The sequence below is a fragment of the Capra hircus genome, chromosome 10, assembly GCF_001704415.2.
Source record: "Capra hircus breed San Clemente chromosome 10, ASM170441v1, whole genome shotgun sequence".
Classification (NCBI taxonomy): domain Eukaryota; kingdom Metazoa; phylum Chordata; class Mammalia; order Artiodactyla; family Bovidae; genus Capra; species Capra hircus.
Window position 1 is genome coordinate 57460276 of NC_030817.1, and position 22462 is coordinate 57482737.

General features: G+C 41.7%; 2 protein-coding genes across 5 annotated transcripts in view; both read left to right on the forward strand.

The window, feature by feature from the left end:
- Nucleotides 1–5881, forward strand: part of TRIP4 (thyroid hormone receptor interactor 4) — a 50712-nt gene extending 44831 nt beyond the window's left edge. The window contains exon 13 of the mRNA XM_005685661.3: nt 5572–5881. Coding sequence (XP_005685718.1) covers nt 5572–5639 — 68 coding nt within the window. The 3' untranslated portion in view covers nt 5640–5881. The remainder of the gene's footprint in view (nt 1–5571) is intronic.
- ZNF609 (zinc finger protein 609) overlaps nt 11203–22462 on the forward strand; it is a 197559-nt gene continuing 186299 nt past the window's right edge. For all 4 annotated transcript variants that reach the window (XM_018054335.1, XM_018054336.1, XM_018054337.1 and 1 more), the window contains exon 1: nt 11203–11317. The gene's annotated coding sequence lies outside the window, so the exon portion shown is untranslated. The remainder of the gene's footprint in view (nt 11318–22462) is intronic.

Sequence of the window (22462 nt, forward strand, 5' to 3'; positions counted from 1 at the left end):
TTTTTAGGAAGTGCTTATGACTTTATTCTTTCCACTTCTACCCCATCTTCAACTCCCAGGTTCTCTGTTTAGTCATATACCAGGTCCTTCTATTTCCAAGCAATCTCAAGAAACACAGAGTGGTGTTCTCTCTTTCTTACGTACTTTTAAACACAACATGAACAGCTTTCCCATTTGCCTGCTTATGTCAGTTACTGTTCTGTGCCTTTGTGACATTGCTTTCCCATTGTGTGAATTGGATGCTCCTAGGACATGCATTGTTGTCAGCTGTCCACAGGGCTCCCCGACCTTGTGCCTCAGTTCAGTTCAGTCCAGTTGCTCCGTCGTGTCCAACTCTTTGCGACCCCATGAACCGCAGCACACCAGGCCTCCCTGTCCAACACCAACTCCCGGAGTTTACCCAAACTCATGTTCATTGAGTCGATGATGCCATCCAACCAACCATCTCATCCTCTGTTGTCCCCTTCTCCTCCTGCCCTCAATCTTTCTCAACATCAGGGTCTTTTCCAATGAGTCAGCTCTTCGCATCAAGTGGCCAAAGTATTGGAGTTTCAGCTTCAACATCAGTCCTTCCAATGAACACCCAGGACTGATCTCCTTTAGGATGGACTGGTTGGATCTCCTTGCAGTCCAAGGGACTCTCAAGAGTCTTCTCCAACACCGCAGTTCAAAAGCATCAATTTCAGTGCTCGGCTATCTTTATAGTCCAACTGTCACATTCATACATGACTACTGGAAAAACTTTGTGCCTGGGGACCAACTATTTTATAAATCTGTTCTATGGAGAAGTAATTCTTAGAGGGTAGTGTAAATAAAAATCACCTACAGAGCTGTTAAAACAGATTCCTGGGCCCTCTCTCAAGTAATAGTAATGCTCTTGGTTAGCTGATTACACAATGGATAATACTGCTTTTGGGCACAAAATGAAATGCTTGGAGTATGATTTAGATGAATGTATATTCACTCTAAAATTGAGGCAACTCTGATGATTTATGAAACATATTCTTGAGATTTCCCGCAAGTCAGAAAATCTGAACATAAGTTGCCCTTGACTTACACAAATTATTTACTTAATACTTTACCTGCACTGTTAGCCAAGTGGCCCTGGAAATTCTTTTTCTTTCTTCTTAGCTATTTAGGATTTAAATCTTCCTTGTTTTCTCCTTTTTAAGTTGTGAAATTATACCCCTCCTACTCTGCTCTGTTCTTGCCTTCCCTTAGGCCCTGAGGGCAACACTGGTTGTCAGGCTTCTCTCCCAGACCCACTGCTGTTTGATCTTTAGTTCCAGTTACCTTTTCAGGGCTTCCTCCCTATCTTGGTTCTCATCTACTGCTTAAACTCTTGTGAGAAAATGTTCTGTGTAAACAGTGTTTATATATTTCTCTGAAATGTTTTAACTTCAGTACTTTCTCATCTCAGAGACTCACCTTCAGCACATTTATGACCTTGGTTTTTATCCACAAGGTTTAATAGGGGGTGGAGTGAGTGGTAATCTTAAGAGAAAGCTTTTCCCTGTTGCATCTGTTGGTTAAAAGCTTTAAAAAAGCCAAAATGGGCTGTGTGCTTCAGGGACAGCAGGGCTGGAAAAAACTCTGAGACTGCAGCTTTCCCCATGGTAGACCAAGCAAGGTAAAACATGGGTCAGAAACAGTAGGTAAAGCGGGTGAGTGGGGTGTGGGGCAGGAATAGAATGACCAATCCCCGTGTTTCAGAAAAAGATTTTCTGATGAGAGGGAGCAAGCCGGAGGATCTAGTCTGGTGTAGTTTTCATTCCCTCCAACTTTTCATTCCTTGATCCTTCATTCATCTTTACTATCTTTAAAAACCTTAACACTCTGTCAGAACTTCCTTCCCTTAGGCCATAGAGGCCCACCTCCAGTAGTTGACAGCTGGAAAACCCTTAATCCCACTGCCATAGGGAAAAATACACACTTGGCTCTTAATTTGGAATGCTTCACATTTTCTTCTTAGAATACTGTTACATGAAGTGGTTAAGTTCCATGCTATTAATAATATTAGTAGTCCAGTTACAATTCTGTGCCTTAAATATTTTTTCTTATGTGATGGCTTAGAAATTTAGCCACTCTTCATAGATTAGTTCTATGAGAAATTTATCCTAAGTTGCAAACTTCTGACTTGCAAATAAACTCCTACAATATAACATATTTACATGTTGTATCGTGTGTGTGTGTGTGTGTGTGTGTGTGTGGTTTAAATTAAAAGCATATATTTTAATCTATTTTGGGGGGCATGTAAACTTGAGTTTGCTTGACCTGGGGATAATTGTGCTTCTTGAAGTTAAAATAATTCACAAAACAGTGCACAATATGAAATCACTTGGCTATGTGTCTGCTCAAATTAAGAAATGCGAAACAGTTAAGTATAGTAGAATATGTAGGTTGAATGCTCAAAGAGATGAAGGAAATTTTTTACTTTAAATGAACTATATGCTTTAAATTCATGCAAATTCTGCCTTATATCGTATGCAAAGCTTGTGAAAATCCCTATGAGAGTTCTATCGATTGATGGCAAATAGTTTTTTCCCTTTTAACTTCTCCCCCATCTGCTGCATATGCATTTGATTTTCTTTTAGGCACCATGATTGAGGATGTGGTTTAACACTGAAATGCTGTGCGTACTAAATGTAAAAATATTGGGGAAGTACAGAAACTAAGCATTATCACTCTGCTTTTAAGAGAGTATACTGTATATTACTGTAACTGTCCAGATCCCACATCTTTAAAAAACAGGCTAATCTAGAACTCAGAGTTCAGAGGGCATCCACAATAACTGCTTCTCCATGCAAGGAACCCAGGTCCTGGCCTTCGTTGCCCAGCTGACCTAAGGATTGCCACTACTGGTAGTCACTATGTTAGGAATGCAAAGAAGTTTTTAGTTGTAAGGAGCTCACAGATTGCTGGCACATGTATGGTTTTCTTAGATTAGCCTAGGGGATGAAAAGGGGATGAAACACTTCTGAATCCCTGGGAGTGCCCTGGAAATCCTTCTTCCTTTCTATCTCCTTTCTCCTATCAGTTTTCCATTTTATGACATCATCACTGAAGCCAGAGATTAGTTTGCCTGCCATTGAGTGCTTTCCTCCAATGGGTTGATCTTATCTGAGCTGGTCTCACTTGAGGGCTTTCACAATCAGACTGGAGTTTTATGAAAACAGTATTTGGGATATTCTTATACAGGAAAGCTTTGAGAATGTGAAGAAAGTAATGTCTCTCTCTCTTTTTAAATACGAGGAGCCTGAAATAAATAGTTAAAAGAGATGCTAGAGATGCTGGTAAATTTGGTAAATTAAAAGTACAACTGAGATCATAACTACAAAACACAACTCCCAAGCCTTAGCATAAATAATACAACTACTGTTAATTTTTCAGAGACCTCTGAACTTATGAAGCACTTGAATGTATTTTATTTCAATCAATTGTTTGATTAAATGATTTAGTGTATATAAAATACTTGGTATGGTGCTTCGTACTCAGAAAAGCACTTAGTATTGGCTGTAATCCTCTCAACGACTTTGTAAGTTATAGAAATTTTTTCTTCCTTTCATTTTATAGTTGAGTGAACAGGTTTACAGAAGTTGTGTTTTGCTCAGGTCTTTCTACCTCTAGATTTCCTGCTTTTCTCACTTTTATCATATTGCCTCAGAAACAGAGTATTCCCATTTACATTTCATTTTTAGGCCAAAGTATCATAGAGCTGCAAAGGGCCTTCAGTACTGTGTAGCCCAGTTTCCTCACAGTATTGAAAAAGTTGAGGACAAGAGTGACTAGGTGACTTCCTCAAGGTCATACAGATAGGTAGTCTTAGAACTAAAACTGGGACCTGCGTCTTCTAACTTACTCAGTGCAGAGAATTGGAAGTCTGGAGTCCTAGATGGAATTGTAAATTCTGTCCTAACTTGTTCTAAAAAGCTTAATGAGAGGCAGTACTTCTTCGTACCTCTGGGTACCACCACCTTTACAGTGAGTACTCTTTTATGTTTATCTGATATCTGCTATTTTTGTTTACTTAGTAGTTCCCAAACCTTTACAGTAAAGGTTCTGAAATTTGCAGTGCCTGCTTTCTTTAATTCATTTATTGAGCACCTACCATTTGGTGGTCACTAGGGTAGTCTTAGGGATACAAAGGCAAATTTGCCTCATAACAGGGCTTTTTGCCAGATTGCTGGCACATGTTTGGATTTCCGGCAAGGCAGCCTGGGGGATGAAAGAACTCCTAAGTCCCTGGGAATACTCTTACGTTTCTAAAGCCCAAATTAAAATCAGCATCATTGTGGCTGTTGTGGACATCATTTTCTAAGGAAGCCCAGAAAAGAAAGTAATGTTATTCCAAAGGCAGGTGTAGCCCTGGAGAGATGAGGAACAAGAAAAAAATTAAGAAAACAGGAAACTTGTTAGATTGAAGTAGTTTTTTTTTTGGACACTCTCTTTGTGCAGTAGTCAGGACATGAATTCTTATCTTGGTTGGACAAATGAGGATGCTGAAGTCCAGACAGATCAGATGACTTGTTTGTATCAGACAAAGGAGTACGGGAACCTGGGTCTCTTAACTTCTTGTCCAGTGCTTCCTCTATGGCACCTGATTAGTGCGGCAAATGAAAATGATAGAGTACAAGGGGCCAGGGTTGTGGGTATAGGACTAGTACACCCAGCTGCTTTTGTTTCGGTGTCTTTTGTTTATTTACTGCCAAGGCTGAACTGAACTATTTCTCTTTCCAGCATCAGCATCTCTATGGACTTAAATAAGACTTTTTGTGGGAGAAAGTCACCTGCCAGCTCTGTTCTCAGGCCAGACAGGAACTCTGTTAAGTTCTTCCTGAGATGGGTATTTCTTAAGGCGGCTACCACTGAACTGACCTTTATCCTGGTAGATCTGAGAAGTCAGAGGTCGGAGACCACATCAGTGGAATACCTCTCATTAGGGTCACCTGGGACAGGAATGTTGCTTGTTTTCTAACTTTAACACTTAGAGGAGTCATACAGCCCATGACCTTTGCCCTTCTTAGCTGGTGATAGGGCCCCTTTGTTAGAAAAGCATTCATGTGGATTCTACCTCACTGTTTCAAGTCCCTCCCCCTGTTAAGTCTGAGGCAGCAAAGGAGTGAATTGAATTGCTTTTCTCACTGCGAGGGAGATTCATGCATTATGCTCCGCCAGTTAACAGGTCAGAGGAATGAGTTTCCCACTGTGTGAAATGTCTTCCTTTATCATTATGTTTGTATTCTTTAAAAACTTGCCTTAGTATCAGACACTCCGGAAAACGTGGTTTTTTTTTTTTTTTCTAGTAACTACAGAATTAGAAATACTAACTCCTTCGATTCTTGCTGTGAATGCTCATTGTGTTGGTGCAGACATTTGTGTGTCCCTGGACCGTGTTCCCACTGCTTCCTCATTCTTACAGAATGAAACTCTGAAGTTTGAAAGTGTCTGAGTCCTGGAGCAAGATAATTGAATGTGACAGGAACACAGTAACCAGAAGACCTGAGAGGCCATGAAAGATTTGCATTGCAAATATAAAAAATAAATAACGAGGCTTCTTTTTCTCCCTTACAGGGAAACTGGATTCCAAAATCCATCAAGGAGCAAAGAAGGGGTTAATGAAGCAGAATAAAGCTGGCTGACCCAGGAAAAAAGGAACTCTACAGCATAGTGGAGTCCTGTGTACTAAAATTGCTGTCCACTGGTCTTTTGAAATTGAAGCAGTAGCAATCTAAGGACTTGGCATCAGGCTTTAAACTTTCTCTCAGAATTTAAACTCTTATCAAAATCTGTATATTTTTCTTAACGAGATTCTTACTGTATGTAGTGGGTCAAAAAATCTTTGGATACATTATTTATAAAAACTTATTTTAAAAATTCTCAATCTTTGACATTTTTCTTAGAATGATACAGAAGAAAATGGACCAAGTTGGAAATTTCCTCTCTGAGGCTTGGATTCATTTTAGTTAGGAAAATTCTTAACCTAGGTTAACAATATTTTAAGGGACCACTTGAATTTTAAAGTTTTTTTTTCCCCAAAACGATAGCTTGGTGGGGTGTTAGGATGTTTGAGGAATTCTATGTTTAATACAAACAAGTGATGGGAACAAAGTCCCCATACTTAACAGGTTTGCTGCTCTAGTCCAGCATCTCTTCAAGTGAATAGTATTCAAAAACTGAGTACTTCGTTGGCAGATTTTTGGGGGTCGGGCGGGGCTGGGGTGGGTGTATAACTTGAGGAGGTGCTGCCACTTTGTTCTTTGGTTTGAAACATTAGGACATGAGAGGATCAGGCTGGGATGAGATGGAGCCACCTGCTAAAGCAGCATGAAACGGCGCTATTTATTTTGTTGGTATTGCAAGAGTATCATTTGGATGGAGCAGTTAGAAACAAACAAAAATAAAATCCATTCAGTAAATGCATCTAGATAACCCCAAAATGCTGAAACCAAACCCTTTAAGGCATCCATACCCCAGGAAGCTATGAGTTTTGAAAAAATAGGTTGGTTTGAAATGAGACTTTTTACTAGTCATTCTGGTCCCACTTAGTGAAGTACTTTTTTTTCTGAGGCTGTTCAGAAGAGCTGTCAGAATCTCAGTTGCTGGCATCCTCAGGAAATTCATGGTCTTAAATGTGTATGTTCTGCTTTTTATAAAGCAGCACTACCACACTGGGGAAGTTGGATTCCCTCCAGCAGTTGTGTGCATGACTTAAAAAAGAGAGCACAAGGGAGAGGAAAAAAAAAGTGCCCTGTGTTATGAAAAAGATTAATTTCCCCTTTCTTTAATCCTTCATATTCAGCGTTTATTTGCATTGAAATTCCTCCACTTATGCATTGATGTTCACTCAACTGTGAACCCTGCTTGTTGCATGGCTCTGGGCATTGGTTTTGTGGGGGACTGATCACCCTGGATTCCCAGGGAAAACCCACCAGATTCTTGTTCTGGTGATGCAGACATGCTGTATTTTTTTTTTTTTTCAACTTGTGTAGAGAAAGTGGAAAGGACACTAATGGCACTTCTTTAGGGGGAAAAAAGTCTCTCTCTGGCCTTCTACAGACCCTAGTACTATTAATGAAGCCACACTAGGTTCACTATGCAGTTACTAGTTTACCAAGCAGTAACAACTTGAATTCTGTGCTGGAATTGTCTGGTTGGTTGTTTGTTTGTTTTTAATACCAAAATAAAATTGAAAGGCAGGAAGTGAAGAGCCCCGAGAGCAAAAAAAAAAGTTTCTCTTTGTGCCTTTTTATTTGAACGACAGCCTGAGCACAGAGGAGTATGGATTGGTTTTTTCCACCTGGATAGACTGTGCGTGCATGCCTAAAGGAAACCATCAGGAGATGCAAGAGTCCAGGTTATGCAGCCATTTTCTGTGCTGGGATGAGAAAGTTTACAAGAACTTCACAAGTTTGAGAACCCAACCTCAGCATCCAGAATACGCAGCTGGAGCCACAGGAGTAAACGGCGGAGTAACTTGGAAACTTCTCCTTTTCATGGTCAGCCTGTGAAAGCCTCCCTTCAGTTCACATGGTGGTGGTATAAGGTCTCTCTTTTATTTGTGGAGACACCCGGGAGGAAGTGTGGGAGAGACTTGGGGGTAGATGGCCCTCCGTTGCTCAGTGATGAATAGCATAATTTAAAGTCTAGTGGAAATTCTTAGCAGCCTGAGTACAAACTCGCCCAGGAATAGCCTGTCAGTACTTTACAACACTTTGCACTGACCCTGTTGTTACTCTGGAACAGCTTGGCCTGAGGGAAGGTCCACATTTCTGAGCTGGTTTTCTTCTACAGGTTAAAGATCTTACTCTCTTTTGGATGGTTGGATTCAATGGCTGTCAGTTTGTACAGTTGCTAAAGGATTGAGCTTTTTTGTTTTTGTTTTTCTAGGCAGGACACAGTCTCAATTACATAAGCTCAAAGTAGGATATATATAAATCTGGAGACTTTCCTCTGTCAGGATTTAGAAGGCTTTGGCTATGCAGACAGATGTTTAGAATGGGGTGGGGGGTGGGGGACGGGGGTGGGAGGGTGATTTGCTTGCTATAGCTAATCTAGAGAACGAAAACTAGGTGTCCTCCCTTCTTTTTTTTTTAAAGCCGGAAGTTTACAGAAACCTTTTTTTTCCTTAGGGAGTAGGTGTAAAAATTTCAGCCTAAGATCGCTTTTATAAATAATTATAAAGTTATGGCTTTTTATGAGTTATAACCCCTAATCTCTTTCCATTTTAACTACTGTCTCTACTAAAGCCCGTTTATGTGGATTTCATTTCATTTGGTAAGTTTGTGTGTGTGTGTGTGTGTGTGTGTGTGTGTGTATTTTAATGCCTTTGCTAGAGCTCATAGCCAAGACTGAGACAGTATTGGGGTTGTTCTCTTGCCCAGTTAGAAAAGGCCAGTAAAAAAGCAAGCATCTATTAAACTAGAGAAATCAGCTAATTTCAGTTTATTAGGCCTGGGGGGAGGAAAGAAAGTTCTGTGGTGAAGGTTGTTTTTTTTTTCCTTTTTCCTTAAGATTCAAATAGCAAGTGCACATCTGCTGTTGTCAGCCTCTGTGAATGTGTTTGGCGGGAGGTGATCCATATCACAGGCTCCAGCAGCATCAAGGGATCTAGCGTGTGGAGGGCTTTCTACTCTCAGGCAGAGAAGAAAGAACATGGCCACAGTGCCACCCTCTCGCACAAAGAAACCTGGGTAAATGTGTGTCTATTTATGTTTGTACACATAATATGGATTAATTCATGGGGTGAAACTTCATAGACTAATCAGATTTCTGTTGTGACAATGGAGAGTCTAGAGCAAAAACCTAGTAAATCTTGTACCTTGACTCGGAGTCTGGTAGATAAGGTGAGGTGGAGATGGTGACTGAGAATGTGTAGCTGTGTCACAGAAAGGGAGTGAGATGTTGGATCGAGGGGTAAAAAAATGTCAGTACGAAAGATCTGAGAAACATCTAGAGCTGTACTGTCTAATATAGTAGCTACATGTGATTATTTAAGTGAAATTAAGAATTCAGTTCTTCAGTCACAGTACCATATTTCAAGTGTTCACATAGCTGCATGTAGCTATGACTTCTGAATTGGGCAGCACAAGTATCGAATAATTCCATCATTGCCAAAAGTTCTATCAGACAGTCCTTGTTTGGAGTAGGGGTCAGCACAATTTCTCTATAAAGAGCCAGACAGCAAGTATTTTAGGCTTCTCAGGTTATATGGTCTTTGTTACAACTATTCAGCTTTGCTATTGTAGTGCAAGTGAAATGAATCCATAGATAATACATAGGTGAATGAGCATGGCTTATGAGCCACTAAAACTATTTATGAACACTGAAATTTGAATAACATTAATATAATGTTCATCATCACAAAATAGTCTTCTGGTTATTTTTCAGCCATCCAAAAATGTAAAAACCATTCTTAATTTATGGGACATATTTGACCTGTGGGCCGTATTTTGCCAAACCCTGGTCTAGAGGAGCAAGGAGTCAAAACTTAAGATTCTTTTACTGTATAGGACCTCAATTGCTTGAAAATTTTTAATGGTACTTCTAAGCTTGAGAAATTTCTCTAAAAATTCACTGTAGGAATGTTTGCTTTCCTTTGTTCCCCATTTTTGCAATTCAGTGTTTTCCCGTGGTAGAGTCATGCTCTTTAGTAGGAGATGCCACTTTAGTGTTAACTCTTAAGTCATACCTGTCTCAAAACTAACCCTTCTCTTTGTCTACCTGCAAGTAGCTGAATCGTCACTTGTAACATCATCACCTGGGGTCAGTTTTGTTCTTGTATTGTCCTAGAACAAGCTGAATATGGGTGGATCAAGGGGAGATTATTTTTCCTAGGCCAGAGCAGCTTAGTGTTCATCTTTAGCCATTACCCCCTGACACACACACACACTTTTTGCATGCATATGTGGAAATGGAGAGCAAAGGGGTTTTATGATCTGCCTTTATCCCCAAATCACATGCTATCTTGAGTGGTACTGTTGAAGGATGCCTCAGGGTAAGGGAAAGGAAAGATAACTGCAAAGCTGGGACTTCCCTGGGGTCCAATGGTTTGGACTTCCAAGCTTCCACCGCAGGGGGACACGGATTTGATCCCTTGTTGGGGAAGTAAGATTCCAAGTGCTGGAGAGTGCAACCAAACAAAACTGCAGAGTTAAGATGGCAAGGACACAGGAAGGACATAATTGAGGCTAAGACTTGAGAATTAAGACAAATTTCTTCTCGCTAGGAAAGGGAGTGGACGTTTTAGGCAAGAGGTGGTGAAGAGTATCCTGAGTGACAGGTAGGTGGGAGGGTTCACTTAAAGAAGGGCTGAATGCCTACTAGATAGTGTGCTGGGCAATCAGACGAATGGCAGATAAGATAAAAGCTAAAATCGTTAGAAATAGAATGGTGTGTTGGAAAAGGACAAAGTAGGACTTAGAGATAATAAGCAAGATTTGGCGAAACGGGGTGGCAAGGTGAAAGGTGATATTAGAAGGATTAGAAATGGGTGCTTTGAAGAGGAAAACTAGTGGTAATCCTAAATAAGAAATTGGAGAACAAAGGATAAAATAGTAGGGGTTGCTACTTTGCTGAACCAAGAGATAAAGTGGATGAAACCACGATGAGCTGTGCTGGCTCTTCGGTTCTTTGTGATGTTCACGGTCAGACAGACCTTTGACGACCCTTTGCTCTTCCCGTGGTTGGACACCTACAGAACTGGTGTCTTCCGTATTTAAGGTACGATACTTCCCCAGAGACGTCTCTGTGAGGAAGTCTGGTGCAGCGAGAGTTCTTTCCACGAGGAGAGAGCGTTAGGTTCGAGCTCTCCAATCCAGGCTTCTTCGACTTTATCTCTGTTTTAACCGGCTTGCCGGGTTTTCCAGCATTCCCAGAGCTCCGAGTCTCTAATCCGGGCTCCGAGTCTCTAATCCGGGCTCCGTGTGACCGCGCGTTCCGAGACCCAGGATTTGGCTCCTCCATCCAGGTTCCGGGTTTCCTCTGCGCTCTACGGCTCCAGACGGCACAAGGATCCGGATCCGAGGGCCCGGTAGTCCAGTGTCCGGGTCTTCTGGGCGGCCCTGGTTGTCCCGGATCGCGGCGGCGGCGGCGGCGGCGGCGGTGGCGGCGGCCGAGGGACCCGCGGCCCCGGACACAGCGGCACCGGCGGGCGGGGCGGAGCGGCGCGAGGAGGGGGCGGAGAGCCGGAGCCGAGGCGGGGTGGGGAGGGGGGGAGGGGCCGCGGGAACGGATGGCGGCCTGGGCCCCGTAGCAGCAGCGGCTCTACGGCCCGGGGCCCAGGCGGGCGGAGGTGGCGGCTCCCGGGACCGGCCGCGCGGTGAGTCCGGAGCTTTGTGTGGAGCCGGGGCTGGGGGAGGAGAGAGGCGGCGGCGCTCAGGGGGCCGGGGATAGCGGCGCCTGACGGAGGAAGTGGGGGTTGGGGGGCCGGGGAGGAGCGAGGAGAAGGTGTGTAGGGTGGCGGGGTGGGGGGGTCGTTGCCTGGTTGGGGGAGGGGACGTCGAGGGGCGCAGGGTGAAGTTCAAAGCGTGGCCAGGGCTGGTTCAGGCAGAGGGTAGGGGTGCTCGAGAGGGGATTAGGGTCTGGCCAGGTTGTGGGGACAGGCCAGAGAGTTTCCGAGGCGAGTCTGGGTATCTTGAGGGGGCCCGGGGCGACTGGAGCTAGTGAGGGAGTTGGGGGGGTTCAGGGCGAAGAGCTGGGAGCAGGACGTGTGCGTGGCCCAGGAGGGGGAAGCAAGGTGGCTGGTAGTGTGCAGTAAGTAGGCTGTGGGTGTGTGCTCCTTCCAGGCTTCAGGTCACATTTACTCCTGTCCTTTTCTTCAAGATGGAGGGATTCCTGGGCCTGGCCTTAACTGCTCTCCTAGTGCCCCCGGGAGGGTTTGTGACCCTGTCCTGTTTGGAAAACCCGTGCTGCCCTCTTTTCCCTTTATGTGTAATTACGGTTGGATCATCTCTATGCTTTGCTCAGATTCTCCTTCCTCCCTCTGGGGTTGAGGAGGAGGAGACACATCTGACCAATTAATGTGTGTTTGTGAAACAGGCAGCAGCAAACAGTCATTTCAGCTTCTAGGAATTAGGCTCACACAGGGTGGAGAGATCAGAGCCCTTCAGGGGGAATATTTCTGAACAAATCACAGATGATTAAATTCTCTAAGAAACAGCTTCCTACCTAAATGAGAGTGGGAAAGATGGGGGAGAAAGCCTGTCTGTTTCCAGCCATGTGTCCAGAGCCCCAGGGGTTGAGGAGAGTCCCCAGTCCCCCCACAGGCCTCTCTTTTCTCTATGAGGCTTTGCTCGGCAGCCTTGAGTTAATTTCACCCCTGCGGCTTTGTCTTGGGGGAGGGAGTGCTGGTTTAGGCTGTTGTGAGGAGATGACTGTTTTGCTGCCACACACAATAGTCGTGTCATTTTATCGGGAGAGCTACCCCAGGGCTGAGAACTGCTGCTGCAGAGATAAACCGGTCCCTCTCACCCGCCTATTGTGTACACAGTGAAGGTCATAGGTTCAAGTCTTGTCTGAGAGCTTTGGATAGGCTCCATCTCCCAGGCTCCTCAGTGCCATTTTCTTCCTTTTCCAGACTGGGGCTTGCCATTGGAGGAGGCCAGACAGAAAGGCTCTTCTTTTTGAGTAAGGAACAATGCAGAGCTCATTGGCACACATTTTTCAGAAGAATAGGGAATGCCAGCCATGTTGTGCCTGCCTCTTTGGCTAGCCTGTACTAAGTTGAGGAGAAATAGTGGCTGCGAGACTCAATCCTGAGATTTGTGTCAGACTTCTAAGGAAAAAGACTCTAAGCTGGTTCAAGCCAGCCAATTTAATCCTTTTTATAGAGATGGGCTACTCCTACAAAGATGTTTGTTTATTTGTTTAGGAATACCACTAAAAACCTGTGCAGGGTTAAGATAGGGAGTCACGGATCAAGTACCTTTTTAATGGGGACTTCCTGGTCAGAATAATTGCACAACAAAAAATCCCACAGAATTTGCCTATCTGGGCAAGAGCTGGGGGAACCAAAATAACTTTCCTTTTTATCTTTAATTCTGATGAAACGATGTGACTTGCTCATTGTGCAGAAAATCCATATGTGTGTCTGTGTTAGGGAGAAATTTGCCAGAGTAACATAAAAAAAAATTGAGATCTTGGGAGTTATTAATGAGAGAAGGATGAGAACAAGCTAGAAGAAACCCTATCCTTGTACTTACCTCATAGAAATGCCCAAATAGTACTACTAGTTGGGTACTTCGGTACTGTTAGTTGGGCAAACAATTATTAGGGACTAGAAATGAGGTTTCTCTTTAGGACATTAAAGAAAACTTTTCTTTGAAAAGAGATTAGAAATCAGTTGTCATTGTGAGAGGACAGTTGTACACAATATACGTGGTACACAATAGCCAGCCATTTCCTATAGGGTGTCATTGAAGAGGAACTTGAGCCTTTGGTTGTGGTAAGGGTCTTTCCGAGGCCCTCGGTCTGACCACGTTGCCTCCCTTTTCTCTTTATTTCAATGAGTTTCTTGAAAATGACGGCTTGCCGCTTAGGTGTTAGGCTTTGTTAGGAGGGAAACCGGTTGTTCTGACCTTTCTGTTTCTTGGTGACAGAAGTGTCTTAAGGCCTTGCTAGAGGTGGTGTCTGTCTTTAGACCATGTCCAACTGTGTGTCCTAGGTCCCTGAGTGAAGTTAGCTAAACTGAGTCCAAAACTTTCTGCTCTTGGGCTGTTGACTTTCATTTCTGAATCCTGTCAGGTGACAGTGAAGGCAGAAGCCTCGGATTAAATTTGCCCTGATTAGATTTAGTGGTTTCAGAATTGGGCCCTTGCCACAGGGAAACTTACAAATCTTCTGATTGTGACCATCTTTCAGAGAACACTTTGGATTTCCAGCCCCCCCACCCCCACCCCCCCCACCACCTCCACCCAGCTTCTTGTTAGAAAATGTTTCCTTGTGAGAGGTCTAGATAGCTGGACAGATTAGTGCTTATTTTGTGTGAGGATATGGAAGCATAATTTTGGCTTCTGGTAGTAATTATGTTGCAATTAGCATATAGCAGCTAAATGACTGGAACAGGATAATTTGTTGAGGGGTTTACTGATTGCTCTGTCAAGTGGAAGTGCCACTCCTTACTTATTTGACTGAGAATACCACTGCCTGGGCTCAGCCGTGGAGACTTAACAAGTACAGGAATGGTGTGTGGTCTCCAGAAGTTCTCTGCTTTCTCTGTTTTTACTGCCAGGTACAATAGAACCTTCTAGTGCCACTTTTTCCTGCTCATAGGTACCTAAGCAATTGTTATTTCCCTTGTGGAAACTGGTCGTGAATGGGAATATTGCCAGACAGATGGGGCCACTCTGAGATGAGGCAGCCTTATGTTGTGTGGCAAATTTTCTTTTAAGCAGCTGTATTCTCACTTCTGCCTGATTTTTTAAAAATCAGTTTCCTTAAAAAAAAACTTGCAAAATACAAAATCACATAGTGACTAAGTATACCTTTGTGATATCTCATAAAAGTTGGCTGTGACAGACAAAATGAAGATAGGCAATGCTGATTGGCATGTTCTGGGCCCACTAAGAGTCAGTGAAGGGCTCTTTTCACTAGGGAACAGGTAATTCACCAAAGCACCTGCCTGGCTGGGCATGTGGAATTGGCAGCAGCTGTGCAGCTGAAGAGGGATTATTGAGCAGGTGGTTAAAGAATCACATGCCACAGTGACAAGAAAATACTTGGTCTTCTGTGGTTTAGGTTCAGTTCATATGTGTGAAATTCTTCTTTGTTTCACATTTCTTAATGCCTGATGCTGGTGTGTTAGTGAGGCGATAATGAAATAAAGGGAAGAGATTCTTCCTTCTCTGTATTTCTTTTAGATTACTGAGTAGCATGCCTTAGACGTGGTCCTAAACGGCCCTATTGTATTTCTGTGAGTTCTGGCTTTATGCCCTGTGAATGGAAAGGAAATAATGGTAATTCAGTGTTTCTAGCACTTGTTTATTAGAGGGATAGGGAAGGAGAAAATTCTTTGCTTTTAGTGTGGTGAAAAAGATTTAGCCCACTGGGAGGATACCCAGCAGGTTTTGTGCAGAGGATATAATTGACTTTTTGTGTTAAGTCTACCTGACATGGCTTACTCAAGACTTTCACATGTGGTTTTATTTTATGAATGTAATTCTCCACATGAAGTTTGCATCTGTTCTGTTGTTTGTTTTATTCCATTTTTAGTTTCTCCCAACACCTTTATAACTCTTTTTTTCTGGCTTTGAGTTTAACATCACTGTTAGAATCAAGTCATCACCAGAGGGCTAAATCAAGGAAGTAGCTCAAGTAAATATTTATCTTAAAAACAAGTGTAGCATTTCCTATAACTTGGAGGGGGACTTTCTATTTTGAGGTTTTCTGCAAATTCCCAGATTTTCCTCCCAGGTTATCGTCATCTTCTGTTAATGTGATTTCATTTTTCTTTCACATGTTCATGCCACTATAAGTGGCAGTGCTGTAGAGCCTAAAATTTATAAACAAGCATCTTGATGTTTATTTTGTGACTTCTCTGGTGTCCTCCGGTCATTTTCTGTATTAGGCTGACAAACTGTGTTCTTGAAACACATGTATGCACACACACACAACCTAATTGAATTCACAAGGTATTAATTAACAGTGGATTGACAGGAAAGAAGATATAGTAACTGTTTTGGAGTTCAGAAATCACTTTTCCAAGTGAAGTGAAGGCTTAGATCTGTTAGGATTGAGACAGATTTGGATATTATAGATGAATGGATAGATTGATTTTTTTGATTGATTCAGGGAAAAGGGAGGCAAACAGTGGACCACTGCAGAGACAGGGACATTTGCAAGAATCTGTTTACACCTAGTTCATAACCTAGCTTTGAGTAAGCAGCCCAGCCGTTATTTGTATAATTTCACTTCTGGGAAAGAATATAAACTTCTCTATTTCCCTATATGAAGCCATCACAGGTGTTTGTTTGTTTTAAAATGTTCACAAAGCACCATGTATTTTCCTAGCATTCTCAGTAGTTTGCTTCCTCCTGTTTTTCCCCCTCCCCCATTGCCCCTCCGCATTCTCTGCTCTGAAGACTTCTCCAGCAGCTTGGAAACACTCTAATTACTGTAGCTATTATAGTCACAACGCAGATCTTCCACCTCCTTCCCACTCACCCCTTTCTGTCTTCCTTCCCCCTCCTCTTGCTCTAGCAGCAGGAGTTGAACTGCAGTCTCATGAGCACAGTCAGATCTATGAATGAGCTTTATATCTTGTCAAGGCAGAACTCCAGATCCAACAGGGCTGATTTTTCATGGTTCTCTTGCTGTTTGTTCTTGGATCAGAGTCCCAGAAATAAGAGATGGCAAATACCTATTAGGTCATATCTAATCCATCACTCAGGAGCAAACCTGTGATCTTTCTTTTGTCTCTGTAAGAATTTTTTCCTTCTTTCTTTTGCAGGTGAGAACTGTCTGATGCCAGGCAAACTCTGAAACTGCTTTCTTTTTATTGTGCTCTCTGGTCATTAGTATCAGGCCAGCTTTGCTCTTGGATTTTTATTCTTATCTCATTTTCAGGATTACTTGCTCCCAGCAGAATCTCCACCCTCTTCAACTCAGTCCTCTCTTCTTGATTGCTGGCGCCACTTGTGTGTATGTGGGTTCCTTTTGTACCATCAGTTATCTCTGCCAGAAGTTATCGCTTCTCAAACCTTTGCCACAAGAGTCACTGTGGCATCCTCTTAAGGAGTTTCATTTGATGAAAGCACAGGACACAAATACCCGCAGGTGATAATTAAATAAAATGGCTCAGAAAATACGTGCCAGGTTGTGCCCTTAGGAAAGCATGTACTGTATGAACAAATGCTGCTCCTTTCTGTTTGATTTAGAGTACTTCCTGGTCTAACCCTTTGTTCTCTTTATATGGATAAATTTTATTTTTGTGTGGCTTAGTTACAGTTACTTATTTTCTGATTTAATAGTGTAAAATGTTTGCGAATATGGCTTTTTAAAGCATAGAGGAAAAAGCATGGAATTGTGTGCCATAAACCCAGATTCTGATCACTGTATTGCCTCTAACAAGCTATGTAACCTTGTGCTAGTCACTCCTATGTTTTCCTTTTTCTTATCTGTAAAATGAGCATATTAGACATGATCATCTCTAAAGGTTCCATGTAGTGTTGAATTTTATGATATCAAGATTGTGATGAAAGAATGGGACAAAAATGATTAACATAAGCTTTTTTAAAAAATCATGTCAGTATTTAGAAGGGCAAATACGTGCAATCTTAGTTCCAGGGGCTTGACTCTCACTTCTCTTTGATATGTGTATATTGATTTGTTTTTTTCACTAAGCTATCTTCTTTTGGAGAGTCTTGTATCCTTATTCTGCAGGTTCACCCAATTTTTCAAATATATCTTTTTCTAGCTTGCTCCAGCTATAGCAGTGGGGATCAGAAAGCTGCAGAAAAAGAACCTCAGCTTGGGAAAAGGAAATCAAACCTAGAAGGATTTACCTGATATCAATAAGAAGTAATTTTGTGTATTCAGCCAGGGATTTAAGATCTTTAAATCTCTTATATCTGAAATCTTTAGCCAAATGGGACTGATATTGGAGGTAGGATTGGGCGTTTTTCTGTTTTTGTCCAGTTAGTAGGAAACCTACTTTGAATTAACTTCTTGGGATTGCATAAAAGTTGCCCACTGTTTTGTTTAGAAAATAAAATTGTTATTTTTAATGCTTGAATGCAAAATCGCCAGTTTGACCAACAAGGGGGAATCTCTGAAATACCCCCTAAAAGGGACTGAGCAATTTGAAGCTGATGGGTGACTTTAGAAACTTTGAAATTGGTAGTACAGTTGATCCTTGAACAACACAGGGGTTGGGGTACCCCCCCCTCCAGTGAATTGAAAATATCCTCATATAACTTTGTAGTTGGCCTTCCAGTATCCAAGGTTCTAAACAGCTTCTGATTGTGCAGTACTATAGTATGTATTTATTGAAAAAAAAATCCAGATAGACCTGGACCTAACATCACAGTTCAAACTCTTAGTGTTCAAGGGTTAACTGTGATGTTAGGAAGTCTTTGCTTTCAAGTAGTTTAAATGAATCGGAGAAGGCAGTGGCACCCTACTCCAGTACTCTTGCCTGGAAAATCCCATGGATGGAAGAGCCTGGTAGGCTAAGATTGGGTCATGGATGTCACTAAGAGTCGGACTCAACTAAGCAACTTCACTTTCACTTTTGTGCATTGGAGAAGGAAATGGCAACCCACACCAGCGTTCTTGCCTGGAGAACCCCAGGGACGAGGGAGCCTGGTGGGCTGCTGTCTGTAGGGTCACACAGAGTCGGACGTGACTGAAGCGACTTAGCAGCAGCAGCAGCAAAGGAATAAAAGTGTATAACCCAGTTGTTAAGCCCCCAAGTTAGAATTTTAATCAGCATTTCCCAGTTAAGTTTTGGATTTGGAACTCCCAATAGCAGCTTTTTATTGTATGTTAAGAGAGTGATGGTCTTTTCTTTCTTTATTTTGATAGAGTGTATGTTAACATAACAAAATTACGTTTAATCTACCTTTGAACATTGGAAGAAGCATTCACCGTTCTTAAATTTGTACTTAAAACATTCATCAGTCCATAATAGAAAAATGTGGTGGGCGGAACTATTGTTTATTTTGGACTCATAAAAAGTCCTGAGAGTGTTCTGCTTTATTCCCAGCCATCTGTAGAGCATTACTAATTCTCAGGTAATCTAAAAGTTATTTTGGGAAGTGTTCCACTTGAATGAGATTTTTGAAAGATTTGTATTAGAAATATAAGTGGCTTTTGTAGATAGATTTTTTTTTTTCCCCAAGTGTTAGGGTTTTGAATTGGACAGTGGCCAGAATAGGTGCTGTGCAACCTTTGGAAATCGTACTACACCATGATTGAAATCCAAATCTGGCAGTTAGGCCATTGCATTGTATGCTGATACCACAGTGCATGTTAGTACCTGTAGTTTCTTAGGCTGTGGTTCAGTATTTATAGAGCAAGGCAGCATTGTCTTACCTATTCTGTGTACACAGTAAAGCCAGTGGGGTTTTGATATGTTACCAGAATGTTCCTAATATTCCTAGGTGAGCTCTTTGGGTTTGGTTGAGATGAACATTCAGGTGAGCATTAGTGAATTCAGGAATGTGCCTTGTAAACTGCAGTTACACATTCTGAGGTTTCATGTGAAACTCAGCAAGAGTGGTATCAGCAGTGGAGCTAGAGACATTGGAAGAGACATCGAAATTGTGAGCCTCACCAAGTCTGTGAATCTGAATGGTATAGAGGAAAGGGGGAATTTTTTTTCTACTTGGTACTTGCTTTCAAATGTACCTCCAGTCCATCATTTCTGGAACTTGCTTCTCCTTTTCTCTGCTAAGCATTACAGTTCTTCCAGTTGCCATGGCACAAAACTTTGGGTTTGTGTTTCGTTCTTTTTTCTTCCTTACCACCTCATCTCATCACCTCATTCACTAAATTTGAATCATTCTGGATATCTTTTCGTTTGTCATTGCCTTTTCACCTGCCCTAGTTCAGGCCTCCCTATTGTCTATTATTGTAGTAACTTCATAGCTAAAGCTTCTTTGTGTATTACATGTCATATACTGCTGCATTATCATTATAGTTTTTATTTAGTTTATACAGACATCCCTTTCCTACTGTGCTTCACAGATACTGCATTTTCTACAAATTAAAGGTTTGTGGCAAGCCTGTGGCAAGCATGTCTGTTCGCACTGTTTTTCCAGCATTTGTTCACTTCATGTCTCTGTGTCACAGTATTTCTCTAGTTCTTAGAGTATTTCCTACTTTCCTTCATTATATTTATTACGGTGATCTATGATCGTGATCTTTGACGTTACTGCTATGACTTGCTGAAGCCTCAGTTGATGGTTAGCATTTTAAAATTAAGGTATATACATTGTTTTTCAGACATAATGCTATTACATACTTAATAGACTACAGTATATTATAAACTTGACTTTTATATGCACTGGAAAGCAAAAAATTTGTGTGACTTGATTTACTATGATATTCACTTTCTTGTTGTGGTCTGGAACTGCATCCCTAATATCTCCAAGGTGCGCCTGTGTTTATCGAACACTGTGCCAGACCAGATGTGGTCTCTGTCCATTCAGGACGTACATGTCTAGTTGGGAAAACCAGCAGTCTGTTAATGGATGTATGATTATGAGCTGAAGTGCTCTGAAAGGAAAGAATTTGTTTCTAGAAGAGTATGTAGCAAGGAATTCTAGTGTGGACTTTTCAGAATGCAGTTCTGATTATTTTGCTTCTTTGCTGAAAACCTTTAATCACTCCTTGTTGCCTACGTGTCGCCCGTAGTTGCCTGCAGTAGTGCTGTGGTTCTGTACATCTTAGCTGATGGAGGAATTGGGGTGAGGAGAGGTAGTACATGACAGTCAGAAGTGCTGTAGGTCAGGCACGGAAACCTGGCTGATTCTGTTAGAGGAGCACAGGCATTGTTGGGCCCTCTGGATATTGTTGGCCTCCAAGAGGTCTTTTTAGTTTTTCTTATTTACTTCTTTCATTCTATAAATATTTACTGGAGTCCTGCTATATGTGAGGTCCTGTCCGAGCTGCTTAGGATCTATCAGTGAGCAAAATAGACAAAAAATGCCAACCCCATGGATATTATCTTTTAACAAAAGGAAATAGAAATAAGCATAATTAATAATTATGTAGTATAAAGAGGGTGATAATTGATGTAGGGAAAAAATAGAACAGAGTAAGGAGGGTTAGTAGTGTAGAGCAGGGATAGATGAAGGAGATAGGAAGCTTGCAGGTTTAAATAAGATGATCAGAGTCGGTATCTTTGAGAAATATGGTTTAAGTGTGTTACTGGGTTGTTAGGCACTTCCCTGAGGTTGCTGAATGTTCTTCTGCCCAGAACAGAGAAAGCGGCACTGTCTGTAGTTGTTCCAGAGGGTCTAGCCGACAGTGAGGGGGAAATACGTTCTTTTTTCCTGGCTGCTCCTCTGGCTGGCATTCCTGGAAGTTAATCATGGTGAAAATTGCAGTCATGTCTGGAAGACGGCAGGGGTAGAACAGAAGGCCTTATAGCCAGTTTCCCTGAGGAGTGGTATTTGAGCCTTGGGTGCCTTGAGTAATAGGTGAGTTAGGCCTCTGAATTTTCTCCTTCCTCAAAAGGAAAAGTCCAATATCATGATAGTCCCTCTTTCTAGTGAGGTCTCAGCAACTCTGGGGGTTGGGGTAGCTCATTAAAAATAAGCTTTCAGGGACTATACACTTTGCTTCCAGCCTAAATTTATAATTTTGAGGTTTGTGTTATTTTGATTTCCTCTCATTGCATAGCTGGCTTTGTTCTGGAAGTCTCAGTACCTAATTCATCAGCCTGAGGGTGAAGATGTCTTGTGATGTCTAGCTGCTCTCTTGTTTGACTTGTGTTTTGTAAATTTTCTTATAGTTCCCTTGCTTGTTCTTTCCTAACCCTTCTAATATATTTTTATTTTTCCTGTTAACCTCTTCCCTTTTTTCTTTACATGAAGCTGATAGGCAACAAAAGTCTCTTGGGTCGGACTGCTGTTTGATAATTGACTGGAAGCTAAAATTCCTACCTAATGTGTAGAGATGTAATGTCTTATTTCTGTCCTTGGGTTATATAGAATGCTCCTTTTGGACATCAAGCTCTCAGCCTGTTTGTTATACTATATGCCATTTGAGGTAGCTGACAGGTGCAGGGTACCTGTATACTCTAGTTATTTATATCATCAACTTGTGTGGTTGCAATATACAAGGAAGCCTATTTGCAATTCTATAAAAATGTGCAATTTTTGATGTAAAATTTTAGAAGAAAGGTTCTTAATGAACTTGGGATCGATGCTTAAGAAAAGTCTGTTAGGCAGAGAGGGTCCTAGGCAAATATCACATTGCTTTTCTTTGTCAGGATTTGCTACATGTCAGATTTGATGTCATAGATTCTCACCACATACGCTCAAGTGGTACAGTAATATATGACTGATATTGTGAATTTTAAAGCCGGTGGCTGTTAATTCGTTATGTCATTATTTTTCTGTAGTGGTTAAAAAGGTCTCAGTTTTGCTGACCAAGTAGTTTTGCTTTATTAGTAGAAATGCTTTTAACGTAGTTTAGTTTACTAGTGATAGTTGTTTTGTTTTCAGTAGTATTGTTTCTGGCGTCTGTATAGCCGGCCCTTATAGTCCTGACAGAGCTAGAAATCTGGCAGTGTGGATTTCAGATGAGTTCAGATAACACCATCTGACAGAGAGGGAAATGCAGGACAGTGTCTGATAATATTCTTTTTCTTATGGAGCCTTGCTATAAGAGAAATTCAGTTTTAACAAGATCACATTGAGGTAGGTAATATAACAGTGAAGTGACATTTTCTTCCAACAACAAGTCTATAATATATTTTACCTGAATTTGTGATCGGAAGCATTAGATTTATTTAAAA